General features: G+C 39.2%; 1 protein-coding gene across 2 annotated transcripts in view; it reads right to left on the bottom strand.

Moving 5' to 3' along the window:
- Positions 1–24,225, bottom strand: part of SPRYD7 (SPRY domain containing 7) — a 72,168-nt gene that overhangs the window by 29,403 nt on the left and 18,540 nt on the right. Inside the window, exons 4-5 of one of the 2 annotated variants that reach the window (XM_064270163.1) lie at positions 19,586–19,688; positions 15,684–16,299 (exon numbers count right to left, since the gene is read on the bottom strand). In XM_064270163.1, the coding sequence (XP_064126233.1) occupies positions 16,250–16,299; positions 19,586–19,688 (153 nt within the window). In that variant the 3' untranslated portion in view covers positions 15,684–16,249. Of the gene's footprint in view, positions 1–15,683; positions 16,300–19,585; positions 19,689–24,225 lie in introns of those variants that run through there. The other variant, XM_003412625.4, reaches the window with a different exon arrangement.

Consider the following 24,225-nt stretch of genomic DNA (forward strand, 5'->3'; position numbering starts at 1 on the left):
CACATAAATAAAACAAAAGACAAAAACCACATGATCTTATCAATTGATGCAGAAAAGGCATTTGACAAAGTCCAACACCCATTCATGATAAAAACTCTTACCAAAATAGGAATTGAAGGAAAATTCCTCAACATAATAAAGGGCATCTATGCAAAGCCAACAGCCAATGTCACTCTAAATGGAGAGAACCTGAAAGCATTTCCCTTGAGAACGGGAACCAGACAAGGATGCCCTTTATCACCGCTCTTATTCAACATCGTGTTGGAAGTCTTAGCCAGGGCAATCAGGCTAGACAAAGAAATAAAAGGTATCCGGATTGGCAAGGAAGAAGTAAAGTTATCACTATTTGCAGATGACATGATTATATACACAGAAAACCCTAAGGAATCCTCCAGAAAACTACTGAAACTAATAGAAGAGTTTGGCAGAGTCTCAGGTTATAAAATAAACATACAAAAATCACTTGGATTCCTCTACATCAACAAAAAGAACACCGAAGAGGAAATAACCAAATCAATACCATTCACAATAGCCCCCAAGAAGATAAGATACTTAGGAATAAATCTTACCAAGGATGTAAAAGACCTATACAAAGAAAACTACAAAGCTCTAATACAAGAAATTCAAAAGGACATACTTAAGTGGAAAAACATACCTTGCTCATGGATAGGAAGACTTAACATAGTAAAAATGTCTATTCTACCAAAAGCCATCTATACATTTAACGTACTTCCGATCCAAATTCCAATGTCATATTTTAAGGGGATAGAGAAACAAATCACCAATTTCATATGGAACGGAAAGAAGCCCCGGATAAGCAAAGCACTACTGAAAAAGAAGAAGAAAGTGGGAGGCCTCACCTTACCTGACTTCAGAACCTATTATACAGCCACAGTAGTCAAAACAGCCTGGTATTGGTACAACAACAGACACATAGACCAATGGAACAGAATTGAGAACCCAGACATAGATCCATCCACGTATGAGCAGCTGATATTTGACAAAGGACCAGTGTCAATTAACTGGGGAAAAGATAGCCTTTTTAACAAATGGTGCTGGCATAACTGGATATCCATTTGCAAAAAAATGAAACAGGACCCTTACCTCACACCATGCACAAAAACTAACTCCAAGTGGATCAAAGACCTAAACATAAAGACTAAAACGATAAAGATCATGGAAGAAGAAATTGGGAAAACCCTAGAAGCCCTAATACAAGGTATAAACAGAATACAAAACATTACCAAAAATGATGAAGAGAAACCCGATAACTGGGAGCTCCTAAAAATCAAACACCTATGCTCATCTAAAGACTTCACCAAAAGAGTAAAAAGACCACCTACAGATTGGGAAAGAATTTTCAGCTATGACATCTCCAACCAGCGCCTGATCTCTAAAATCTACATGATTCTGTCAAAACTCAACCACAAAAAGACAAACAACCCAATCAAGAAGTGGGCAAAGGATATGAACACACATTTCTCTAAAGAAGATATTCAGGCAGCCAACAGATACATGAGAAAATGCTCTCGATCATTAGCCATTAGAGAAATGCAAATTAAAACTACGATGAGATTCCATCTCACACCAGCAAGGCTGGCATTAATCCAAAAAACACAAAATAATAAATGTTGGAGAGGCTGTGGAGAGATTGGAACTCTCATACACTGCTGGTGGGAATGTAAAATGGTACAACCACTTTGGAAATCTATCTGGCGTTATCTTAAACAGTTAGAAATAGAACTACCATACAAGCCAGAAATCCCACTCCTAGGAATATACCCTAGAGATACAAGAGCCTTCATACAAACAGATATATGCACACCCATGTTTATTGCAGCACTGTTTACAATAGCAAAAAGTTGGAAGCAACCAAGGTGTCCATCAACGGATGAATGGGTAAATAAATTGTGGTATATTCACACAATGGAATACTACGCATCGATAAAGAACAGTGACGAATCTCTGAAACATTTCATAACATGGAGGAACCTGGAAGGCATTATGCTGAGCGAAATGAGTCAGAGGCAAAAGGACAAATATTGTATAAGACCACTATTATAAGATCTTGAGAAATAGTAAACCTGAGAAGAACACATACTTTTGTGGTTACGAGGGGGGGAGGGAGGGAGGGTGGGAGAGGGTTTTTTATTGATTAATCAGTAGATAAGAACTGCTTTAGGTGAAGGGAAAGACAACACTCAATACATGGAAGGTCAGCTCAATTGGACTGGACCAAAAGCAAAGAAGTTTCCGGGATAAAATGAATGCTTCAAAGGTCAGCGGAGCAAGCGCGGGGGTCTGGGGAACATGGTTTGCGGGGACTTCTAAGTCAATTGGCAAAATAATTCTATTATGAAATCATTCTGCATCCCACTATGAAATGTGGCGTCTGGGGTCTTAAATGCTAACAAGCAGCCATCTAAGATGCAGCAATTGGTCTCAACCCACCTGGAGCAAAGGAAAATGAAGAACACCAAGCCCACATGACAACTAAGAGCCCAAGAGACAGAAAGGGCCACATGAACCAGAGACCTACATCATCCTGAGACCAGAAGAACTAGTTGGTGCCCGGCCACAATCGATGACTGCCCCGACAGGGAGCACAGCAGAGGACCCCTGAGGGAGCAGGAGATCAGTGGGATGCAGACCCCAAATTCTCATAAGATGACCAAACTTAATGGTCTGACTGAGACTGGAGGAATCCCGGCGGCCATGCTCCCCAGACCTTCAGTTGACACAGGACAGGAACCATCCCCGAAGACAACTCATCAGAAATGAAAGGGACTGGTCAGCGGGTGGGAGAGAGATGCTGATGAAGAGTGAGCTAATTATATCAGGTGGACACTTGAGATTGTGTTGGCAACTCTTGCCTGGAGGGGGGATGGGAGGATAGAGAGAGAGCGAAGCCGGCAAAATTGTCAATAAAGGAGAGACTGAAAGGGCTGACTCAAGACGGGGAGAGTAAGTGGGAGTAGGGAGTGAGATGTATGTAAACTTATATGTGACAGACTGATTGGATTTGTAAACGTTCACTTGAAGCTTAATAAAAGTTATTATAAAAAAAAAAATTATAAAAAAAAATATATATATATATAACAAGAACATAATGTTAAAATAAACAATTAGAAATTACACAAAAACAGCAACTGAAAATCCAAAAGATAAACAACAAAATTTCAGAAATGGATAACTCAGTAGAAAGTTTTAGGAGCAAATTTGAAACAATGGAATACAGAATCACCAAGATAGAAGAAAACTCCACAGGCACCATTTCATTGCAAAAAAAAACCACAGAAAAGAATGAAGAAAACCTAAGAATTATGTAGACACAATCAAGAGTAAAAATTTGTGTGTTCTGACAGGAGTTCCAGAACAGGGGGGAAAACTGGAAAACACAGAGAAAACTGTTGAAGATTTGCTGGGAGAAAACTTCCCAAATATCATGGTGTTGTTCATGTTAGCTGCCGTCGAGTCAGTTCCAACTCAGAGAGACCCTATGCACAACAGAACAAAACACTACCCGATCCTGCGCCATCCTTACAATCGTTGTTATGCTGGAGCTCATTGTTACAGCCACTGTGTCAATCCACCTCGTTGAGGGTCTTCCTCTTTTCCGTTGACCCTGTACTCTGCCAAGCATGATGTCCTTCTCCAGGGACTGATCCCTCCTGACAACATGTCCAAAGGATGTAAGATGCAGTCTCGCCATCCTTGCCTCTAAGGAGTGTTCTGGCCGCACTTCTTCCAAGACAGATTTTGTTCGTTCTTTTGGCCAACACCACAATTTAAAGCCATCAACTCTTCTTTGATCTTCCTTATTCATTGTCCAGCTTTCACATGCATATGATGCCATTGAAAATGCCATGGCTTGGGTCAGGCGCACCTTAGTCTTCAGGGTGACATCTTTGCTCTTCAACACTTCGAAGAGGTCCTTTGCAGCAGATTTGTCCAATGCAACGCGTCTTTTGATTTCTTGACTGCTGCTTCCATGGCTGTTGATTGTGGATCCAAGTAAAATGAAATCCTTGACAACTTCAATCTTTTCTCCGTTTATCATGATGTTGCTCAGTGGTCCAGTTGTGAGGAATTTTGTTTTCTTTATGTTGAGGTGCAGTCTGTACTGAAGGCTGTGGTCTTTGATCTTCATTAGTAAGTGCTTCAAGTCCTCTTCACTTTCAGCAAGCAAGGTTGTGTCATCTGCATAATGCAGGTTGTTAATGAGTCTTCCTCCAATCCTGATGCCCCGTTCTTCTTCATAGAGTCCAGCTTCTCATATTATTTGTTCAGCATACAGAATAGGTATGGTGAAAAAATACAACCCTGACACACATCTTTCCTTACTTTAAACCAACCACTATCCCCTTGTTCTGTCCAAACAACTGCCTCTTGATCTATGTAAAGGTGCCTCATGAGCACAATTAAGTGTTCTGGAATTCCCATTCTTTGCAGTGTTATCCGTAGTTTGTTATGATCCACACAGCTGAATGCCTTTGCATAGTCAGTAAAACACAGGTAAACATTCTTCTGGTATTCTCTGCTTTCAGCCAGGATCCACCTGACATCAGCAATGATATCCCTAGTTCCACATCCTCTTCTGAATCTGGCCTGAAATTCTGGCAGTTCCCTGTCGATATACTCCTGCAGCTGCTTTTGAATGATCTTCAGTAAAATTTTACTTGTGTGTGATATTAATGATATTGTTCGATAATATCCACATTTGGTTGGATCATCTTTCTTGGGAGTAGGCATAAATATGGATCTCTCCAGTCAACTGGCCAGGAAGCTGTCTTCCATATTTGTTGGCACAGACGAGTGAGCACTTGCAGCGCTGCATCAGTTTGTTGAAACATCTCAATTGACATTCCGTTAATTCCTGGAGCCTTGTTTTTAGCCAATGCCTTCAGTGCAACCTGGACTTCTTCCTTAGGTACTGTTGGTTCCTGACCATATGCTACCTCTTGAAATGGTTGAATGTTGACTAATTCTTTTTGGTATAATGACTCTGTGTATTCCTTCCATCTTCTTTTGATGCTTCCTGTGTCGTTTAATATTTTCCCCATGGAATCCTTCATTATCGCAACTCAAGGCTTGAATTCTTTCTTCAGTTCTTTCAGCTTGAGAAATGCCAAGTGTGTTCTTCCCTTTTGGTTTTCTATCTCCAGCTCTTTGTACGTGTGATTATAATACTTTACTTTGTCTTCTCAAGTCGCCCTTTGAAATCTTCTGTTCAGTTCTTTTACTTCATCATTTCTTCCTTTTGCTTTACCTGCTTGACGTTCGAAAGTAAGTTTCAGAGTCTCCTCTGATATCCATTTTGATCTTTTCTTTCTTTCCTGTCTTTTCAATGACCTCTTGCTTTCTTCATGTATGATGTCCTTGATGTCATTCCACAACTAGTCTGGTCTTCAGTCATTAGTGTCCAAAACATCAAATCTACTTTTGAGATGGTCTCTAAATTCAGGTGGGATATACTCAAGGCCATATTTTGGCTCTGAAGGACTTGCTATAATTTTCTTAAGTTTCAGCTTGAACTTGCATATGAGCAGTTGATGGTCTGTTCCACAGTCGGCCCCTCGCCTTGTTCTGACTGATGATATTGAGCTCTTCCCCATGTGTCTGTCAGTTTGTCATACTGTGGGGACTTGCGTGTTGCTGTGACGCTGGAAGCTGTGCCACTGGTATTCAGATACCAGCAGAGCCACCCATGGAGGACAGGTTTCCGTTGAGCTTCCAGACTAAGACAGACTAGGAAGAAGGACCCAGCAGTCTACTTCTGAAAACAACTAGCCACTGAAAACCTTATGAAACTAGATGACTAAGACACCCATATAGGATAGAACCAAAAAGAAAGTCACCAAGACACATCATAATCACACTTGCCAAAATCAAAGACAAAAAAAGAATCCTAAAAGCAGTTTGAGAAAAATGAAAAGTCACTTAAAAAGGGGAAACGATGACTAAGCTCTGAGTACTGGGGCAGACACTATACAACCAAGAAGGCAGTAGAACGACAATATATAAAACCTTGAAAGAAAAAAACTGCCCATCAAGAAATTATATATCCTGCAAAACTCTCTCAAATACGACGGCAAATTAGGGCATTTCCAGGGAAACAGAAATTAAGGGAACTCTCAAAAAGCAGACCAAACATACAAGAAATATTAAAGGGTGTCCTCTATCAAAGAACTAAAAACATCGAACAATAGCTGAAGCCTAAGACACAGGGCAGAATCAGCCAGACACCAACCTAGATCAAGAACTCTGAATAAAAAAACAAAGCTAAAAGACTTAAACCAGAGAAAGAGAGACATCAATCTGTAAATGATGACAACGTCAAAACAATAAAAGGGGGAATAAATGGTGTGGGTATAGAAATTTCAAATGGAGAGGAAGTCAAGGTGATGTCAAGTAATAAAGACTGTTTTAAACTTAGGAAGATAAGGGTAAATTTCAAGGTAATCAGAACAAAAGTTAACAAACCTACTCATCAGAAGAAAAAAGAAGAAAAACTTAAAGATTCAGTAAACCCAAAATCTACAATAATGAGAGAGAACATCCACAAAACAAAGGAACTCAGCCCAGGAGAGTAAGAAGAACAAAGAAAACATCAGCACCCCAAAATAAGCACAATATGACAGCAATAAACTTACTGATAATCATACTGAATGTTAATATTCTAAATGTGCCCATAAAGAGGAACAGTGTGGAAGAAAGGGGTAAAAAAAAAAAAAAAAACTTATCAACACGCTGTCTATAAGAGACATATCTTAGACACAAAGACACAAATTTATTAAAAATCAAAGGACAGATGCAGTGGCAGAGCCAAGATGGCAGAGTAGTCAGATGCTTCCTGTGGTCCCTCTTACAACAAACACCCAAAAAAACAAGTGAATCGATTATATATGACAATCTAGGAGCCCTGAACATCGAAGTCAAAGTTGAGGAATTGGACTGAGCGGCAGGGGAAGGGACAGGCAGTTCAGAAGCAGGGAGGATTTGCCAGACCCGACCTGGCTGGCATCCTGCAGGCTGGATCTGCCAGTGCGCGTGGACTGAGGCAAGCAGTAGTGCTTGGGATGTGTTTTCCACACTGGGAGAAACAGAGTGGCGCAGAGTCTGTGCAAGCCTGCAAAACCAGAGGAAAGCAACGCTTGATGTGCTAAAGTTAAATGGAAGCATCTAATCTACTGCGGAAGACCAAAAAATCCCTTTCCCCCCTCTAGGAAGTACCTCTCTCCCATCTACCTGCCCCCTCCCCGCTCTACTCCAGTCCTGGTCCAGCTTAAGTGATTGCTGGTCCCCTGGGGCAGAAGTGGGACCCATCGCACACCCTGAGCCATTCTCCCAGCTTTGGAGAGGAAACAAATTAACAAACAGGAAAAAACTAATCTTCCAGCTCCCCTAAGCTGGGAACTCAGGGTGGGCACAGCCCTTTGCCTAGGCACAGACATAAAGAGTCCATGGACTTTGAATGCCTTTCACCCCTGCCCAGACCTCTGTGGGCCTATTTCAATAGCACAGGCCTCATTAGCACAGTACAACAGGATATATATCTGAAGCCTATTTTCAACTGCAACAGCTAAGGGGGAGTGGTATTTGACACTGCCTGCCCATTAAGCAGGGTCCTCACCTACCCACATCAGCAGCCTGAGGACTGGTGGCTCTACCCACTCCACCTAGCCATCCACGACAGGGGTCCAAGAATAAGTGGTGCCTCCCAGTCCTTACAGCCGACAGCACTGGGTGCTCAAAGTCTGGCTGCAAAACCCACCCACCTACACACTCTAGGGAACAGGAATACACCTTCCACTCAGGCACTCAGGGGCAGCCATCAGTTCCCTCCCTTGCTCAGCACATAATCCCCCACTGCAGCCAGATACCTGTGCCTACCTGAATCACTCCTACACAGCCCTGCCCGTCTAGGACTGTAGGTGAGAGCTTGCACCACACATGCAGTGAACAATGACCAGGACACCTGAGCTGAATCCACAAAGGAAAACGGACTCCTGGGCTTACACACGTAGTAACAGCTCTAATCACCTGGTGACAGGACGTGACAGCTTCAAAGATGCCAATAATCAAAGTACCTCACACAACCAGCCTATTCGGGGATATCAAAACAAAAACACAGGACACAGTAAGCAAACATAAAATAAATAACTAATTGATGGCTCTGAGACAATAGTCAATATCAAATCACATAAAGAGGCAGATCATGATTGCTTCAGCAAGCAACCAGAACAAAGAACCAATAAACCTCCCGGAGGAAAAGAAGATCTTGGAATTACCGGAAGTAGAATTCAAAAGATTAATATACAAAGCTCTTCAAGAGATCAGGAAGGAGATCAGGCAAAACACAGACCAAGCCAAGGAACGCACAGACAAAGCAACAGAGACACTAACAAAGGTTATACAAGGGCATAATGACAAATTCAGCAGGCTTCAAGAATCCATAGAGAGATAGCAAACAGAAATCCAAAAGATTAACAATAAAATTTCAAAATTAGACAACTCAATAGAAAGTTATAAGAGCAGAATTGAGGCACTGGAAGTCAGAATTACTAAGACTGAAGATAAAGCACTTGACACCAATTTATTTGAGGAAAAATCAGATAAAAGAATTTAAAAAATGAAGAAACCATAAGAATTATGTGGGACTCTATCAAGAGGAATAACCTACTAGTGATTGGAATACCAGAACAGGTTGGGGGTGGGGGGTGGAATCACAAAGAATACAGAGAAATTGTTGAAGGTTTGTTGGCAGAAACTTCCCTGATACAGTGAAAGATGAGAGGATATCTATCCAAGAAGCTCATTAAACTCCACATAGGGTAGATCTCAAAAGAAAGTTAACAAGACATATTATAATCAAATTTGCCAAAAAAGAGAGAGAGAATTTTAAAAGTAGCTAAGGATAAATGAAAAGTAATCTACAAAGGAGAATCGATAAGACTAAGCTCTCATTACTCAGCAGAAACCGTACAGGCAAGAAGGCAAAGGGATGTCATATATAAAGCCTCGGAGGAAAAAAACTGCCAACCAAGAATTATATATCCAGCAAAACTGTCTCTCATGTATGTGAGTGAACTTAGGGCATTTCCAGATAAACAGAAATTAAGGGAAATAGTAAAAACAGAACTAAAATTACATTAAATACTAAAGGGAGTGCCCCAGTTAGAACATCAATAACATCAGGTAACAACCTAGACTTGAACACAGGAGACAGAATGAGATATCAATCCAGATAAGGAAGTCATAAAAACAAATGAAAGCTAAAACACTGAAAATAGGGACACAGAAAAATCAATATGTAAAAGATGACATTAAAACAAAAAAGAGGGACTAAATAATGTAGTTATACAGCTTTCATATGGATAGGAACTCAAGGCAATATCAAGAAATAAAAGATTGGTTTAAATTTAGAAACAGAGAGGTAAATATTAAGATAACCACAAAGGAAACTAAAAATCCTACACATCAAAAGAAAAAAAAGACTCAGCAAATACAAAATCAACAATGAAAATAAAGAAAATTAAGTGGAACAAAGAAACTGTCAACACCACACAAAAAAAAATACATCAAAATGATGGCACTAAACTCCTATCTATCAATAATTACGCTGAATGTAAATGGACTAAACACACCAATAAAGAGACAGAGAGTGGCAGGATGGATTAAAAAAACACGATCCGTCTATATGCTGCCTGCAAGAGACACCTTAAACTCAAAGACACGAACAAACTAAAACTCAAAGGATCGAAAAAAATCTATCAAGCAAACAGTAATCAAAAAGGAGCAGGAGTGGCAATATTAATCTCTGACAAAATAGACCTTAACGCAAAATCCACCGCAAAGGATAAGGAAGGACACCATATGATGATGAAAGGGTCAATAAATCAGGAGGACATAACCATAATAAATATTTATGCACCCAAGGACAGGGCTCCAAAACACATAAAACAAACTCTAAGAGCACTCAACAGAGAAACAGACAGCTCCACAATAACAGTAGACTTCAACACACCACTTTTGGTGAAGGACAGAACATCCAGAAAGAAGCTCATTAAAGACATGAAAGATCTAAATGCCACAATCAACAAACTTCATTTCACAGACATATACAGAACACTCCACCCACCAGCAGCCAAATATACTTTCTTTTCCAACGCATACGGAGCATTCTCCGGAATAGACCACATATTAGGCCACAAAGCAAGCCTTATCAGAATTTAAAACATCGAAATATTACAGAGCATCTTTTCTGACTATAAGGTCATAAAAAAAGAAATCCATAACAGAAAAAGCAAGGGAAAAAGAATCGAATACATGGAAACTGAACAACACTTTGCTCAAAAACTTCTGGGTTATAGAAGAAATCAAGGATGGAATAAAGAAATTCACAGAATCAAAAAAGAATGAAAACACATCCTACCAGAACCTTTGGGATATAGCAAAAGCATTGCTCAGAGGTCAATTTATAGCAACAAAATGCACAATCCAAAAAGAAGAAATGGTCAAAATCAAAACATAAACCCTACAACTTGAATAAATAGAAAGAGAGCAACAAAACAAGTGCTGAGGCAGCAGAAGAAAGGAAACAATAAAAATTAAAGCAGAAATAAATGAAATAGAGAATAGAAAAACAATTGAAAGAGTTAGTAAGACCAAAAGCTGGTTCTTTGAAAAGATCAACAAAATCGATAAATCATTGGCCAAACTAACTAAATAAATTACAGACCTATATCCCTTATGAATTTAGATGCAAAAATCCTCGACAAAATTCTAGCCAATAGAATTCAACAACATATCAAAAAAGTAATTCACCATGACTAAGTGGGATTCATACCAGGTATACAGGTATGGTTTAATGTAGAAAAACAATCAATGTAATCCATCACATAAATAAAACAAATGACAACAAATACATGATCTTATCAATTGATGCAGAAAAGGCATTTGACAAAGTTCAACACCCATCCATGATAAAAACTCTCAGCAAAACAGGAATAGAAGGGAAATTCCTCAACATAATAAAGGGCATTTATACAAAGCCAACAGCCAACATCATCATCCTAAATGGAGACAGTCTGAAAGCATTCCGCTTGAGATCGGGAACCAGACAAGGATGCCCTTTATCACTGCTCTTACTCAACATTGTGCTAGAGGTCCTAGCCAGAGCAATTTGGCTACAACAAGAAATAAAGGGCATCCAAATTGGTAAGGAAGAAGTAAAAGTATCTGTATTTGCAGATGATATGATATTATACACAGAACACCCTAAAAAATCCACAAGAAAACTACTGGAATTAATAGAAGAGTTCAGCAAAATATCAGGATACAAGAAACATACAAAAATCTGTTGGATTCCTCTATACCAACAAAGAGACTGCTGAAGAGGAAATCACCAAATCAATACCATTTACAACAGCCCTTTCCAAAAGGATAAAATACTTAGGAATAAATGTAACCAGAGAAATAAAAGACCCATACAAAGAAAACTATAAGACACTATTGCAAGAAACCAAAAGAGACCTACATAAGTGGAAAAACATACCATGCTCATGGATAGGAAGACTAAACATTGTGCAAATGTCAATTCTACTCAAAGAGATCTACAGATACAACGCAATCTTCATCCAAATTCAAACGACGTTTTATATGGAAAGGGAAGAGGCCCCGGATAAAGTGAAGCATTACTGAAGAAGAAGAACAAAGTGAGAGGCGTCACACTACCTGATTTTAGAACCTATTATACCGCCACGGTAGTCAAAACAGCCTGGTACTGGTACAACGACATGCATAGACCAATGGAACAGAATTGAGAATCTAGACGAAAATTCATCTACCCATATGCAGCTGATATTTGACAAAGCCTCAAAGTCTGTTAAATGGGGAAAAGACAGTCTCTTTAACAAATGGTGCTGGCATAACTGGATATCCATCTGTAAAAAAAAAATGAAACAAGACCCCATATTTCACACCATGTACAAAAACTAACTCAAAATGCATCAAAGACCTAAATACAAAATCTAAAACGATAAAGATCATGGAAGAAAAAATAGGGACAACACTACGAGCCCTAGTATATGCCATAAACAGAATATAAAACATAACTAACAATATACAGACACTAGAAGAGAAAGTGTTAACTGGGAACTCCTAAAAATCAAACACTTATGCTCATCAAAAGACTTCACTAAAAAAAGAGTAAAAAGGCAACTTACAGACTGAGAAAAAAATATTGGCTATGACATATTCAATAAAGGTCTAATCTCTAAAATTTATAAGATACTGCAGCAAAACCTCAACAACGAAAAGACAAAAACTCAATTAAAAAATGGGCAAAGGCTATGAACAGGCACTTCACCAAAGAAGACATTCAGGCAGCTAACAGATAAATGGGAAAATCTGCATGATTATTAGCCATTAGAGAAACGCAAATCAAAACTACAATGAGATACCACCTCACCCCAAAGAGGCTAGCATTAATCCAAAAAACACAAAATAATAAATGTTGGAGAGGTTGTGGAGAGACTGGAATACTTATACACTGCTGGTGGGAATGTCAAATGGTACAACCACTTTGGAAATCGATTTGGTGCATCATTTAAGAGCTAGAAATAGAAGTACCACATGACCCAGCAATCCCACTCTTTGGAATATATCCTAGAGAAATAAGAGCCCTCGCATGAAAAGATACATGCACACCCACGTTCACTGCAGCACTGGTCATAGTAGCAAAAATACAGAAACAACCCAGGTGCCCATCAACAGATGAATGGATAAACAAATTATGGTATATTCACATAATGAAATACTGCACAACAATAAAGAACAGCGATGAATCCATGAAACATCTCACAACATGGATGAATCTGGAAGGCATCATGCTGAGTGAAATCAGTCAGTCGCACAAGGACAAATATTGTATGAGACACCAATTATAAGAACTCAAGAAAAGGTTTAAACAGAAGAAAACACTCTTTGATGGTTATGAGAGTGGGGAGGGAGGGAAAGGGAAATTCACCAACTAGATAGTAGACAAGAATTATCTCAGGTGAAGGGAAGGATAACACACAATACAGGTGACATCAGCACCACTGGACTAAACCAAAAGCTAAGAAGTTTCCTGAATACAACCAAACACTTCAAGGGACAGAGGAGCAGGGGTGGGGGTCTGGGGACCGTGGTTTCAGGGACATCTAGGTCAATTTGCATAATAAAGTTTATTAACAAAATATTCTGCACCCCACTTTGGTGAGTGGTGTCTGGGGTCTTAAAAGCTTGCGAGCATCCATCTAAGATGCATCAATTGGCCTCAACCCACCTGGATCAAAGGAGAATAAACACCAAAGACACAAGGAAAATATTAGCCCAAGAGACAAAATGGCCACATAAACCAGGGACTCCATCAGCCTGAGACCAGAAGAACTAGATGGTGCCCGGCTACCACCAATGAACTGCCCTGACAGGAAACACAACAGAGAGACCCTGACAGAGCAGGAGAAAAGTGGGGTGCAGAACTCAAATTCCTGCAAAAAGATCAGACTTAACGGTCTAAATGATATTAGAGGAACCCCAGAAGATGTGGTATTCAGACTTTGTTAACCCAGAACTAAAACCATTCCCAAAGCCAATTCTTAAGACAAAGACTAAATTGGACTATAAACATAAAATAATACTTGTGAAGAATGTGCTTCTTAGTTCAAGGAGATACATGAGACTAAACGGGCAGCACCTGCCGGGAGGTGGGATGAGAAGGTAGAAAGGGATAGGAGCTGGTTGAATGGACCACAGGAAACCTGGGGTAAAAAGGGGGAGTGTGCTGTCACATTATACTGATGGCAACTAGGGTCACATAACAATATGTGTATAAATTTTTCAACCGAGAAACTAACATTTGAGTTGTAAACTTTCACTTAAAGCACCATTAAAAAAAAAAAAAATTAAAACAGACTTAAAAAAAAAAAATAGGCAAAAGATTTCAACAGACACTTCACCAAAAAAGACATAAAACCAGTTGCCATGGAACTGATTGCAATTCACAGCAACCCCATGTGTGTCAGAGTAAGACCATACTCCATGGGGTTTTCAATGGCTGATTTTTTAGTAGTAGATTTTTTAGAAGGCGCCTCTGGGTGGACTTGAACCTCCAACCTTTCAGTTAGCAGGTAAGCACATTAACCATTTGCATCACGCAGGAACTCCAAAAAGAAGTTATATGAATGGCAGATAAGTCCAAGTGCTGGTGAGGATGTGGAGGAACTGGAACCCTCATACATTCCTGATGCAAATGTAAAACGGTCATGGTCCAACCACTTTGGAAACAGTTTGGCAGTTTCTTAAAAACTTAAAATATATACCTACTATATAATCCAGCCATTCTACACTTCGGTATTCACTCAAGAGAAATGAATGTATATATTCACAAAACCATGCACAAATGTTCATAGCAGCCTTATCTGGAATAACCCCAAACTGGAAGCCCAAATATCTATCAACAGGTGAATGGATAAACAAATTGTGATATATCTACACAATGAAACACTACTCAGCAATAAGAAGGCATGAATTACTGATACATGCTACAACATGGGCAAATCTCAAATTATGCTGAGTAAAAGAACCTAGACAAAAAGAGTACAAACTGCATAATTCTTTTTACTTAATATTCTAAAAAATGCAAACTATTCTGTAATGACAAAAAGCAGATCAGTGGATGCCTAGCTGGGGGTGGACAGGGGAGAGCCGAGCAGGAAGGATTGCAAGGGAGCTCAAGGAAACTTTTGGGTAATGACAACGTTCATTATTTTGACTGTGGTGACCAAAAAAAAAAAAAAACAAAAACAAAATTCATAAATCAAAGCAAGTAAACAATTGGTACCAAAGTCAAGACAGTGATTATCTCATGAGAGAGGGATGGAGCTATGATGGGAGCTGCAGTTTGAGTTGCTGAAAATATTCTATTTCTTGACCTAAGTGGTAATAACATTTTACAGCAATTTGTTTAGCTGTATATATATATGTTTAATACATTTTTCTGTATATATTTCATAATAAATGAAAAAGAAAAATAAGTACTAGATTTGACATTTACGAAGTGACTAGTGACTTTAACCAGGGTGGTTTCAGTGAAGTGGTGGTAATGGCAGCCAGACTGGGTTGAGGAATGAACAATAAAACAGAGTGGGTAGAGACTATGCTATTAAGAAATGTAGCAATAAGCACTGTTTACAATAGCAAAAAGATGGAAGCAACCAAGGTGTCCATCAACGGACGAATGGATAAAGAAATTATGGTATATTCACACAATGGAATACTATGCATCGATAAAGAACAGTGACGAATCTGTGAAACATTTCATAACATGGAGAAACCTGGAAAGCATTATGCTGAGTGAAATTAGTCAGTTGCAAAAGGACAAATATTGTATAAGACCACTATTATAAGAACGTGAGAAACAGTTGAAACTGAGAAGAAAACATTCTTTTGTGGTTAGGAGAGGAGAGAGGGAGGGAGGGTGGGAGGTGGTATTCACTAATTAGATGGTAGATAAGAACTACTTTAGGTGAAGGGAAAGACAACACACAATACAGGGGAAGTCAGCACAACTGGACTAAACCAAAAGCAAAAAAGTGTCCTGAATAAACTGAATGCTTCCAAGGCCAGTGTAGCAGGGGCAGGGGTTTGGGGACCATGATTTCGGGGAACATCTAAGCCAACTGGCATAATAAAATCTATTAAGAAAACATTCTGCATCGCACTTTGGAGAGTGATGTCTGGGGTCTTAAACACTAGCAAGCAGCCATCTAAGAGGCATCAATTGGTCTCAACCCACCTGGATCAAAGGAGAACAAAGAACACCAAGAACACAAGGTAATTATAAGCCCAAGAGACAGAAAGGGCCACATGAACCAGAAACTACATTACCTTGAAACTAGAAGAACTAGATGGTGCCCGGCTACAACCGATGACTGCCCTGACAGGAAACACAACAGAGAACCCCTGAGGGAGCAGGAGAACAGTGGGATGCAGACCCCAAGTTCTCATAAAAAGACCAGACTTAACGGTCTGACTGAGACTGGAAGGACCCTGGTGGTCATGGCCCCCAGGCCTTCTGTTGGCCCAGGACAGGAACCATTCCCAAAGCCAACTCTTCAGCCCAGGACAGGAACCATTCCCAAAGCCAACTCTTCAGACATGGATTGGACTGGACAATGGGTTGAAGAGGGATGCTGATGAGGAGCTAGCTTCTTGGAGCAGATGGACACTTGAGACTCTGTTGCCATTTCCTGCCTGGAGGGTAGATGAGAGGGTAGGGGGGTTAGAAGCTGGCGAAACAGACACGAAAAGAGAGAGTGGAGGGAGAGAGCGGGCTGTCTCATCAGCGGGGAGAGTAATTGGGAGTATGTAGCAAGGTGTATATAAGTTTTTATGTGAGAGACTGACTTGATTTGTAAACTTTCACTTAAAGCACAATAAAAATTATATAAAAAAAAAAATGTAGCAATATACAGAAGGATAAGGAGCCCTGGTAGTAGAATGGTTAAGCTCTAGGATGCTAACTCAGAGGTTGGCAGTTTGAACTCACCTACCGCTCTGTGGGAGAAAGATGTGGCAGTGTGCTTCCATAGAGATTTATAGCACTGGAAATCCTAGGGGGCAGTTCTACTCTGTCCTATAGGGTTGCTATGAGTTAATTGACTCGACAGCAATGGGTTTGGTTTTGGTAGAGTAGGGTATGCACAGAGATAGGGACACAAGTTCAAGGGAGGGTTTTTTGGGCTCAGAGATACTCAGAATGTTTACAGACATTGAAGAGAGAGGTTGGTGGCATGAGATATAGATGAAATAACTGACAAAGTGAAGTCCCAGAGTCAGAGGAGTTTTAAATCTAGACTATAGATGTTAGTTTTGAACAGGAAGGGTACTACTTCCTCTGAGATAGAATAGAACTAAGGAAAGATGGGAGTTGATCCAGAAAAGCTCCAGGACAAGGGAGTAAAGCTGGAGGTCACTACTGATAGCCTGTTTCTTCACAAAGTGGAAGGCAAGGTCACCTGCAGAGAATAAGGGGAATTTAAGCAGCACAGTGAAGATCTGGAATGCAGAATGAGACACAATTAAAAACTAGTTACTCTGAGTAGATTCTGACTCATGGCCACCCCATGTGTGTCAGAGTAGAACTGTACTCCACAGGGTTTTTGGAAGTAGACCTCCAGGCCTTTATTCTAAGGACCCTCTGGGTGGACTCCAACCTCTAACCTTTAGGTCAGAGGCTGAGTGCATTAACCATTTGTACTATCCAGGGACTCTGAGGCCCAATTAGAGAAGTGAAAAGAACTAACCAAAAATACTGAGAGCTCATATTTAGCTGGAAGGTCATATCTTTGTAGCTACACTTTTCTTTAATGTTACGAAGTTTTATTCTCTCAACAGATTGTGTACAAGAACAGACAAAATGAATGACAAGAGTGATCTAGGATTAGCAACGGAAGGAAGGACAAAGGGTAAAGGAATTAAAGCTTTAAGTTTTATTTTTATCTTTGATAGTATCATGCTATTAAGATATTTGGTTTTAATTTGGCTAATGTATAGATTCCAGTTTATGCAATATAACTGTACTATATATAATTTATTACATGAAACTTTACATTAAAAATAACGCTAAATCAAACAGAATTTCAAATTCTCACTGAATCCAGCCTTTCTGGAGTCGTGGAGGCTGTATGAGCCCCTAAAACTATTGCCCTGAGTAATCTTTAAACCTTAAACCAAAAATATCCCCTAAAGTCTTCCTAAAACCAAGCAATAATTTAGCTTACCAGAAAACCAAACCCACTGCCATCAAATAGAGTCTGACACATAGCAACCCTGTAGGACAGAGTAGAACTGTCCTGTAGGGTTTCGAAGGCCATAAATCTTTATGCAAGCAGACTGCCACATCTTTCTCCTGCAGAGCAGCTGGTGGATTTGAACTGTGAACCTTTCAGTTAGCAGCCAAGTACTTAACCACTGTGCTATCAGGGCTCCTGGCTTAGCTTAATCAGTAAAGAATGTGTACCTTGAGCCTTGTGCTCTCTGAAGATCTATCTATATGGGATCACACTGACAATAGCAACTCAAAAGATTACATAGGAAACTTAGGGGGCAGTGAGTTTATGTTAACTGAGGAAGAACAATTCAGAAAATGAGGGTAAGAATGGTTGCACAACTTGAATGTAATCAATGTCAGTAAAATGTACATGTACAAATTGTTGAACTGGTATATGTTCTACTGTGTATATTCTTAACAACTATGAAAATAAAATAAATTTTTAAAAATTCTGAACCAAAGAAGCAATTTAAAATAATAACTATATTTGCTATATTCACTTGTATAACTCAGAAAGTCTACTGATACCTATTTCAATTCTCAGACTAAAATATCTCAACCCTAAAGCTACACTTTCCATTTACTTAAGCAAAGGAATTACTTTTAGGTCTATTCAATATGCAAGAAAACTAACCTAAACCTACTTTCAAAATATATTTTTACATTGTAAAGACACAGAAGTAAAAAATACACTGAAAAGCAGTTTTTAGGAGAAAAGGAGACTAATGAAAACCTTAACTAAAATGTAATGCACAAAATTTTTTTAGTGAGAAAACATTTTTAGACCTACTAAATCCATAGGCAGAAAAATCATATGCCTGCTGATTTAAATTTGAGAACATATAAAATAAAGTGGGATAAAACGATAAAAGGCATTTCAGTTGCTTTAAAAAAGAATGACCTTAACTTTTAGAGATGCATATAAACTATTTATGGATAAAATATGATGTCTGCCATTTGCTTCAAAATAACCCAAGGAGGGAAGGTGAAGAGCAGAAAGAGTGCTGGGGGACAGATGAAACCTGTCTATGAAGATGATAATGAGTACAAGAGGGCTCATTACACTATTACTTCTGTACGTGTTTGAAATTTCCTATAATAAAAAATTACAATAATTAAGTGATACAGAGTCATTTGTTACATAACTCAACTCTCAGAAAGACATGCTTGTGTAGAAACTACAGTGCTTACACACTCATGGTCAACAAAAGCAAACCAGCTGATATGAAACTAGTCTAAGTCATAATTTATCTCAGAAGAACTTTAACATTTAGGTAATTTTATAAAGGTAATTAATCTCAATCTACACAAAATTCTCATCCATATTCCAAAATACTCTTTACAATTTCATTTCCTGGTTATCTAATCCTCCCTAATAACTGGCAAAAAGATCTTTGTAAATTCTGTTTTGCTTTTGGAATTCTCTAGAATATAGGACTAGATGATAAATATGAGAATATGGTTACTGCATATTTAAGTACAATCACTGTATTTAGCAAGTTGTTTTTTGGTTTTTTAATACATGAAAAAGAAGAAACTATCCTCACTCCTGCCAAGTGGGACCCTAATATCCTACTAAGTCCACTCCACAGAAAAAAGGTTCTTATTAACAATTTGCCCAGACTTCTGAGTGACAGCTAGAAAGTTAATAAAAACGCCAAGCAAAAGTTAACATATATTTAATAATACAGAAATATTTTAGCTTACCATAAACAACTGGATACACTGTTCCTCGTATACCTGATGCTGGGCAATGCATGTTTTTTCCATTTAAATATACATTGAGTTCTACATGATCATACGTAATACCCTATGAAGGAAAGAAAAAATTAAAAAGTATAAATATACAAAGGCTCCATAAAAACCCGAACAGTCAGAAAGCACTGGTAGGGCAGCATGGAAACAGGAAACCCTGAGGAAGCAAAGGGTCTCAATAGCTTTCATTAAGGGCTGATGAGCTATAACTGAGCTAAAATATTTAATTGTGATTATATAAGGGGAAAAAGTAGGGTAAAACCCCAAGAGTCCACATTAAATGTAAAACAAATGACTCTAGTTTAAAACCTAGTATTATATTCAGACCATCTGGAATTCATATTTTGCTATTAAGATGATATAGGTACTGCACATCATGAACAGAGAGACCTTTCTAACCCACACAAACAACACTGCCCTCTCTCTATAAAATCTGATTTTAATGGGGAAGACAACGAGATTTCCACCATTAGGGCTTACTACCTGTCATTGTTTTCAAATTGTAAAGAAATGTCTTCATACAATTTATTTCCAAAATGAAATCATACATTTCTGTATCTCTTCACCCGGTTTCAAATACCTTACAGAGGTATTTGAAACCGGGTCAAATGCCTTACAGAGGTAAAGCTAGTATTTACAACTAAATACAATACTAATAATTAGTGTTAAGTTGAAAACTACACACATGCACATACATACGTATCTATTACTTGGAACACTAGTGATGGTACAAAAATCACAATCAAGTTAATTAGTAATAATAACAATTATGATTAAAGTACTAGAAAAAAGAGCCCATATTATGTCCAAACACTATCCTGTTGTTGCTGTTGTGTACCATTGAGTCAATTCCGACTCATAGCGACCCTACGGCAACCTATGGGACAGAGGAGAACTGCCCCATAGCGTTTCCTAGGCTGTAATCTTCAAGGGAGCAGACCGCCAGGTCTTTTTCCAGTGGAGCTACTGGTGGGTTCGAACTGCCAACCTTTCAGTTAGCAGCTGAGCACTTAACTATCGTGCCATTAGGGCTTCTTAGCACTCTTCTAGATACTTCACATTTCTTCATTTAATCCTCACAACAAGATAAGTATTATCATTCCCATTTTACAGATGAGGTAGTTAAAACACAGAGAGGTTAAGTAATTTACCTAAGGTTGCACAGCTAGTCGTGGCAGAGCTAGGACTTAAACCCATGCAGAATGGCTTCCGGATACTTGCTCTTAATCACCATGCCATACTACTTCTAAAATCTTATGATAGTTATTGACTGATGACAAAAAAAAACTTCCCTTTAAAGAATTAGAAATAGATGATAGAGATTTTTCAATAAAGAAAGCATTACAGATGAAAAAACAAGCCACTTCAAGGATTTCTGACTGTGGATAAAGTATATCACTTAAAAGCTTTTTAGGACTGGGGGGCCCAAGATGGCTGACTAGGCAGAAGTTTACACTGAACCCTCTGGCAGCAAAGACCCGAAAAAACAAGTGAATCGATTACATATATGACAATCTACGAACCGTGACCATCAAACACAGAACTAAGGAATTGACCTGAGTGACAGCGGAGTGAGAGACCGTATGGAAGCAGCAACTAGTTGCCGAGCCTGTGCAGCATGCCAGCTCCAATTCCGTGGTGCTGTTCTTTGGTGCAGATGCTTAGGGGCTGATGGTGGTTTCCTCAGACAGGGCAAGCATGGGACACTGCCCTAACCCCCTCGGGCAGTCTCGGAGGGGACCCAGCCAGTGCACACAGACTACAGACACCTCTGGAATCCGAGATAAAATAGCACTCTCAACACAAGTGATTTTGTGATTTTGTCTATTTTACCATGGTACTCTTTTTTTTTTTTTTACTCTCTATCTATCTGATCCCTCTCCTCCCTGCCCCAGCTGACTTCATTAACATTCAAATTCCCTGGGCCTGAGATAGAAGTGCCCTGCTTTTTTCTGACCCATTCTCCTGGCCTGGGAAAAGCAGCAAATTAACAATCAGGGGAATAATATTTTCCTAACTCCCCTAAACTGGAAAATCAGAGCAGAAGCAGCTCCAGTCCAGGCATAAGAGATCCACAGACTTTGGCTTTCAGCCCTACATGGAACCAGGTGGCTATTATAATGCAAACACAAATCTGTTAAGAGGTCTGACTATAATTGTTTCAGCTGAGCAGTGGAGAGGCAGGTTTTGGAGGTCTGATACCACTCTACCTATAAACAGAGCCCTCACCTACCCACAGCAGGGACCTGAGGGCTGAGGCTCCATCCACACCACCTAGCCACCCACTAAAGGGGTCTGAGGATAGTGGTGCCTACCAGTCTTTACAGGTATAAGCACTGGGTGCCTAAGTTAGAGCTGCAGACCCCACCCACCAGAGTGCTCTAGAGAACAGAGATGCTCCTTCCTCACTGGCACTTGGGGGAAGACTGTCAGCACCCTGCCCTCCTCAGAGTGTGACCCCTGCCACTACCAGAAACCAGTGCATACAACCACCACCACCACTCCTCTAAGATCATAGGTGAGAGCCTACACCACACACTAGGTGACTGACTATCAGGACATCTGAGCTGATTCTATTCAAGACTAGTGAATGGACTCACAGGCTCATATACCTGAGAACAGCTCTAACCATCTGGTAACAGGACATTAGTGCTTCAAAGGCTCCAATAATTAAGTTAGCGCACTCTAGTAGCCTATCTGGGTACACTGAAACAAAACACAAAGCAAGAAGATAGGACACAGTGAGCAAACATAAAATAAATTATTACAATAACTTATAGATAGCTCGAAGACAGCGGTCGATATCAAATCACATAATGAAGCAGACCACGATTGCTTCTACAAACCCTCAAAGAATCAAGATCGCTCCCAGATGAAGATATATTCCTGGAATTGCCAGATGTAGAATACAAAAAACTAATATACAAATGCTTCAAGACATCAGGGACGACATCAGAAATGAAATCTGGCAATGTACAGAAAAAGCCAATGAACACACAGATAAAGCAGTTGAAAAAATTAAAAACATTACTCAAGAAAAATTTAATAAGCTGCAAGAATCCATAGAGAAAGCATTCAGAAAGTCAAAAGATTAACAATAAAATTACAGAACTAGACAACTCAATAGGAAGTCAGAGGAGCAGAACTGAGGAACTGGAATGCAGAACTGGGGAGATGGAGGATAAGGCAACTGGCATCAATATATTTGAAGAAAAATCAGATAAAACAATTGTAAAAAATGAAGAAACCCTAAGAATCATGTGAGGCTCTATCAAGAAGAATAACTTGTGTATGACTGGAATTCCAGAACAGGGAGAGATAACAAAATACACAGAGAACTGTTGAAGATTTGTCAGCAGAAAACTTCCCTGACATCGTGAAAGATGAAAGGATATCTACCCAAGATGCTCATCGAAAAGCTTTTTAGAAGTAGAAAAAGATTGTAGAGATCATCTTAACTCTCTCACTTTCCAGTTAAGATAGCGGAGGCCCAAAGAAGTCAATGTGGTTAAGTGCTACAGAAGTTTCTTTTCAAAACTCCACAAAGCCAAGTTTAGATTAAACAACGATTTACAACAGGAGAGGAAGAGGAAACAATTTACAACAGGAATGGAGAAAGATACACTGTACACAGATTGCCTTTTTTCATTTTAGTTTATATACCTAAATATAAAACTAATAACTGGAAGTAGCTTTTTTAACACAGAGGTCCATTTTTATTTAAAAAAGTAAAAACATAATTACATAAAAAAGGAAGTGTGTTATTCTCTTTATAGGACCACAGGAAACCTAGCAGTTCATAACAACAACAACAACAAAACACCCTGAATCAACTCAGACTCATAGCAACCCTACAGGACACAGCAGAACTGCCCCATAGGGTTTCCGAGAACTGGCTGGTGGATTCAAACTGCTGACTTTTGGGTTAGAGGCCAAATGCATAACCACTGTGCCTCCAGGGCTCCCTAGTTCAGATCAGTAGGTGGTAATCCGGAAGCCCTTTACCACCTGGTGGCAGCATAACCTATTACAAGCAAACAAATTTTAACCCAAGCCTCCAGCCTAGCAGCAAAATCCCGGTACCAAAGAAAGAAGTGAGGAAAGATGTGAAATCCCCAACAGAGTTTTTAGTTAAAATATTTTCTAACTTAATCTGTCCTTTTATATGATCTGTGAACTGAGTTTGACTCTGCCATACTGATACCAAAAAATCGTATGTGGTCTATAAAATGGGGCTAATGATACCATCTATCTTCTACGGTCATTATGAAGGTTAAACAACTGAATCCATGCCAGGGATTAGAACAGTGCCTGGCCCATAATAAATGCCATGGAAGTTCTTGTTGTTATTATTACATAGCATGTTTATAAAACTTCTCTAATGTTAAACTGAAAAATGCATTTTTAGAATGGAATTTGTACTTTTCAAAACTATATATAGAAGTAAAAAATAAGCATAAGCTAGTGCTGCTGTCAATCCTCTTGGTAGAGTGTGATTACTGCATGAATATAATCATCTGATCAGACATTAAGAGCTTATTTTTCTTGACTTCTTTTCAGAGAATGGTATATAATTGAAATTCTACACACAC

The sequence above is a fragment of the Loxodonta africana genome, chromosome 17 (assembly GCF_030014295.1).
Source record: "Loxodonta africana isolate mLoxAfr1 chromosome 17, mLoxAfr1.hap2, whole genome shotgun sequence".
In the NCBI taxonomy this organism is placed as follows: domain Eukaryota; kingdom Metazoa; phylum Chordata; class Mammalia; order Proboscidea; family Elephantidae; genus Loxodonta; species Loxodonta africana.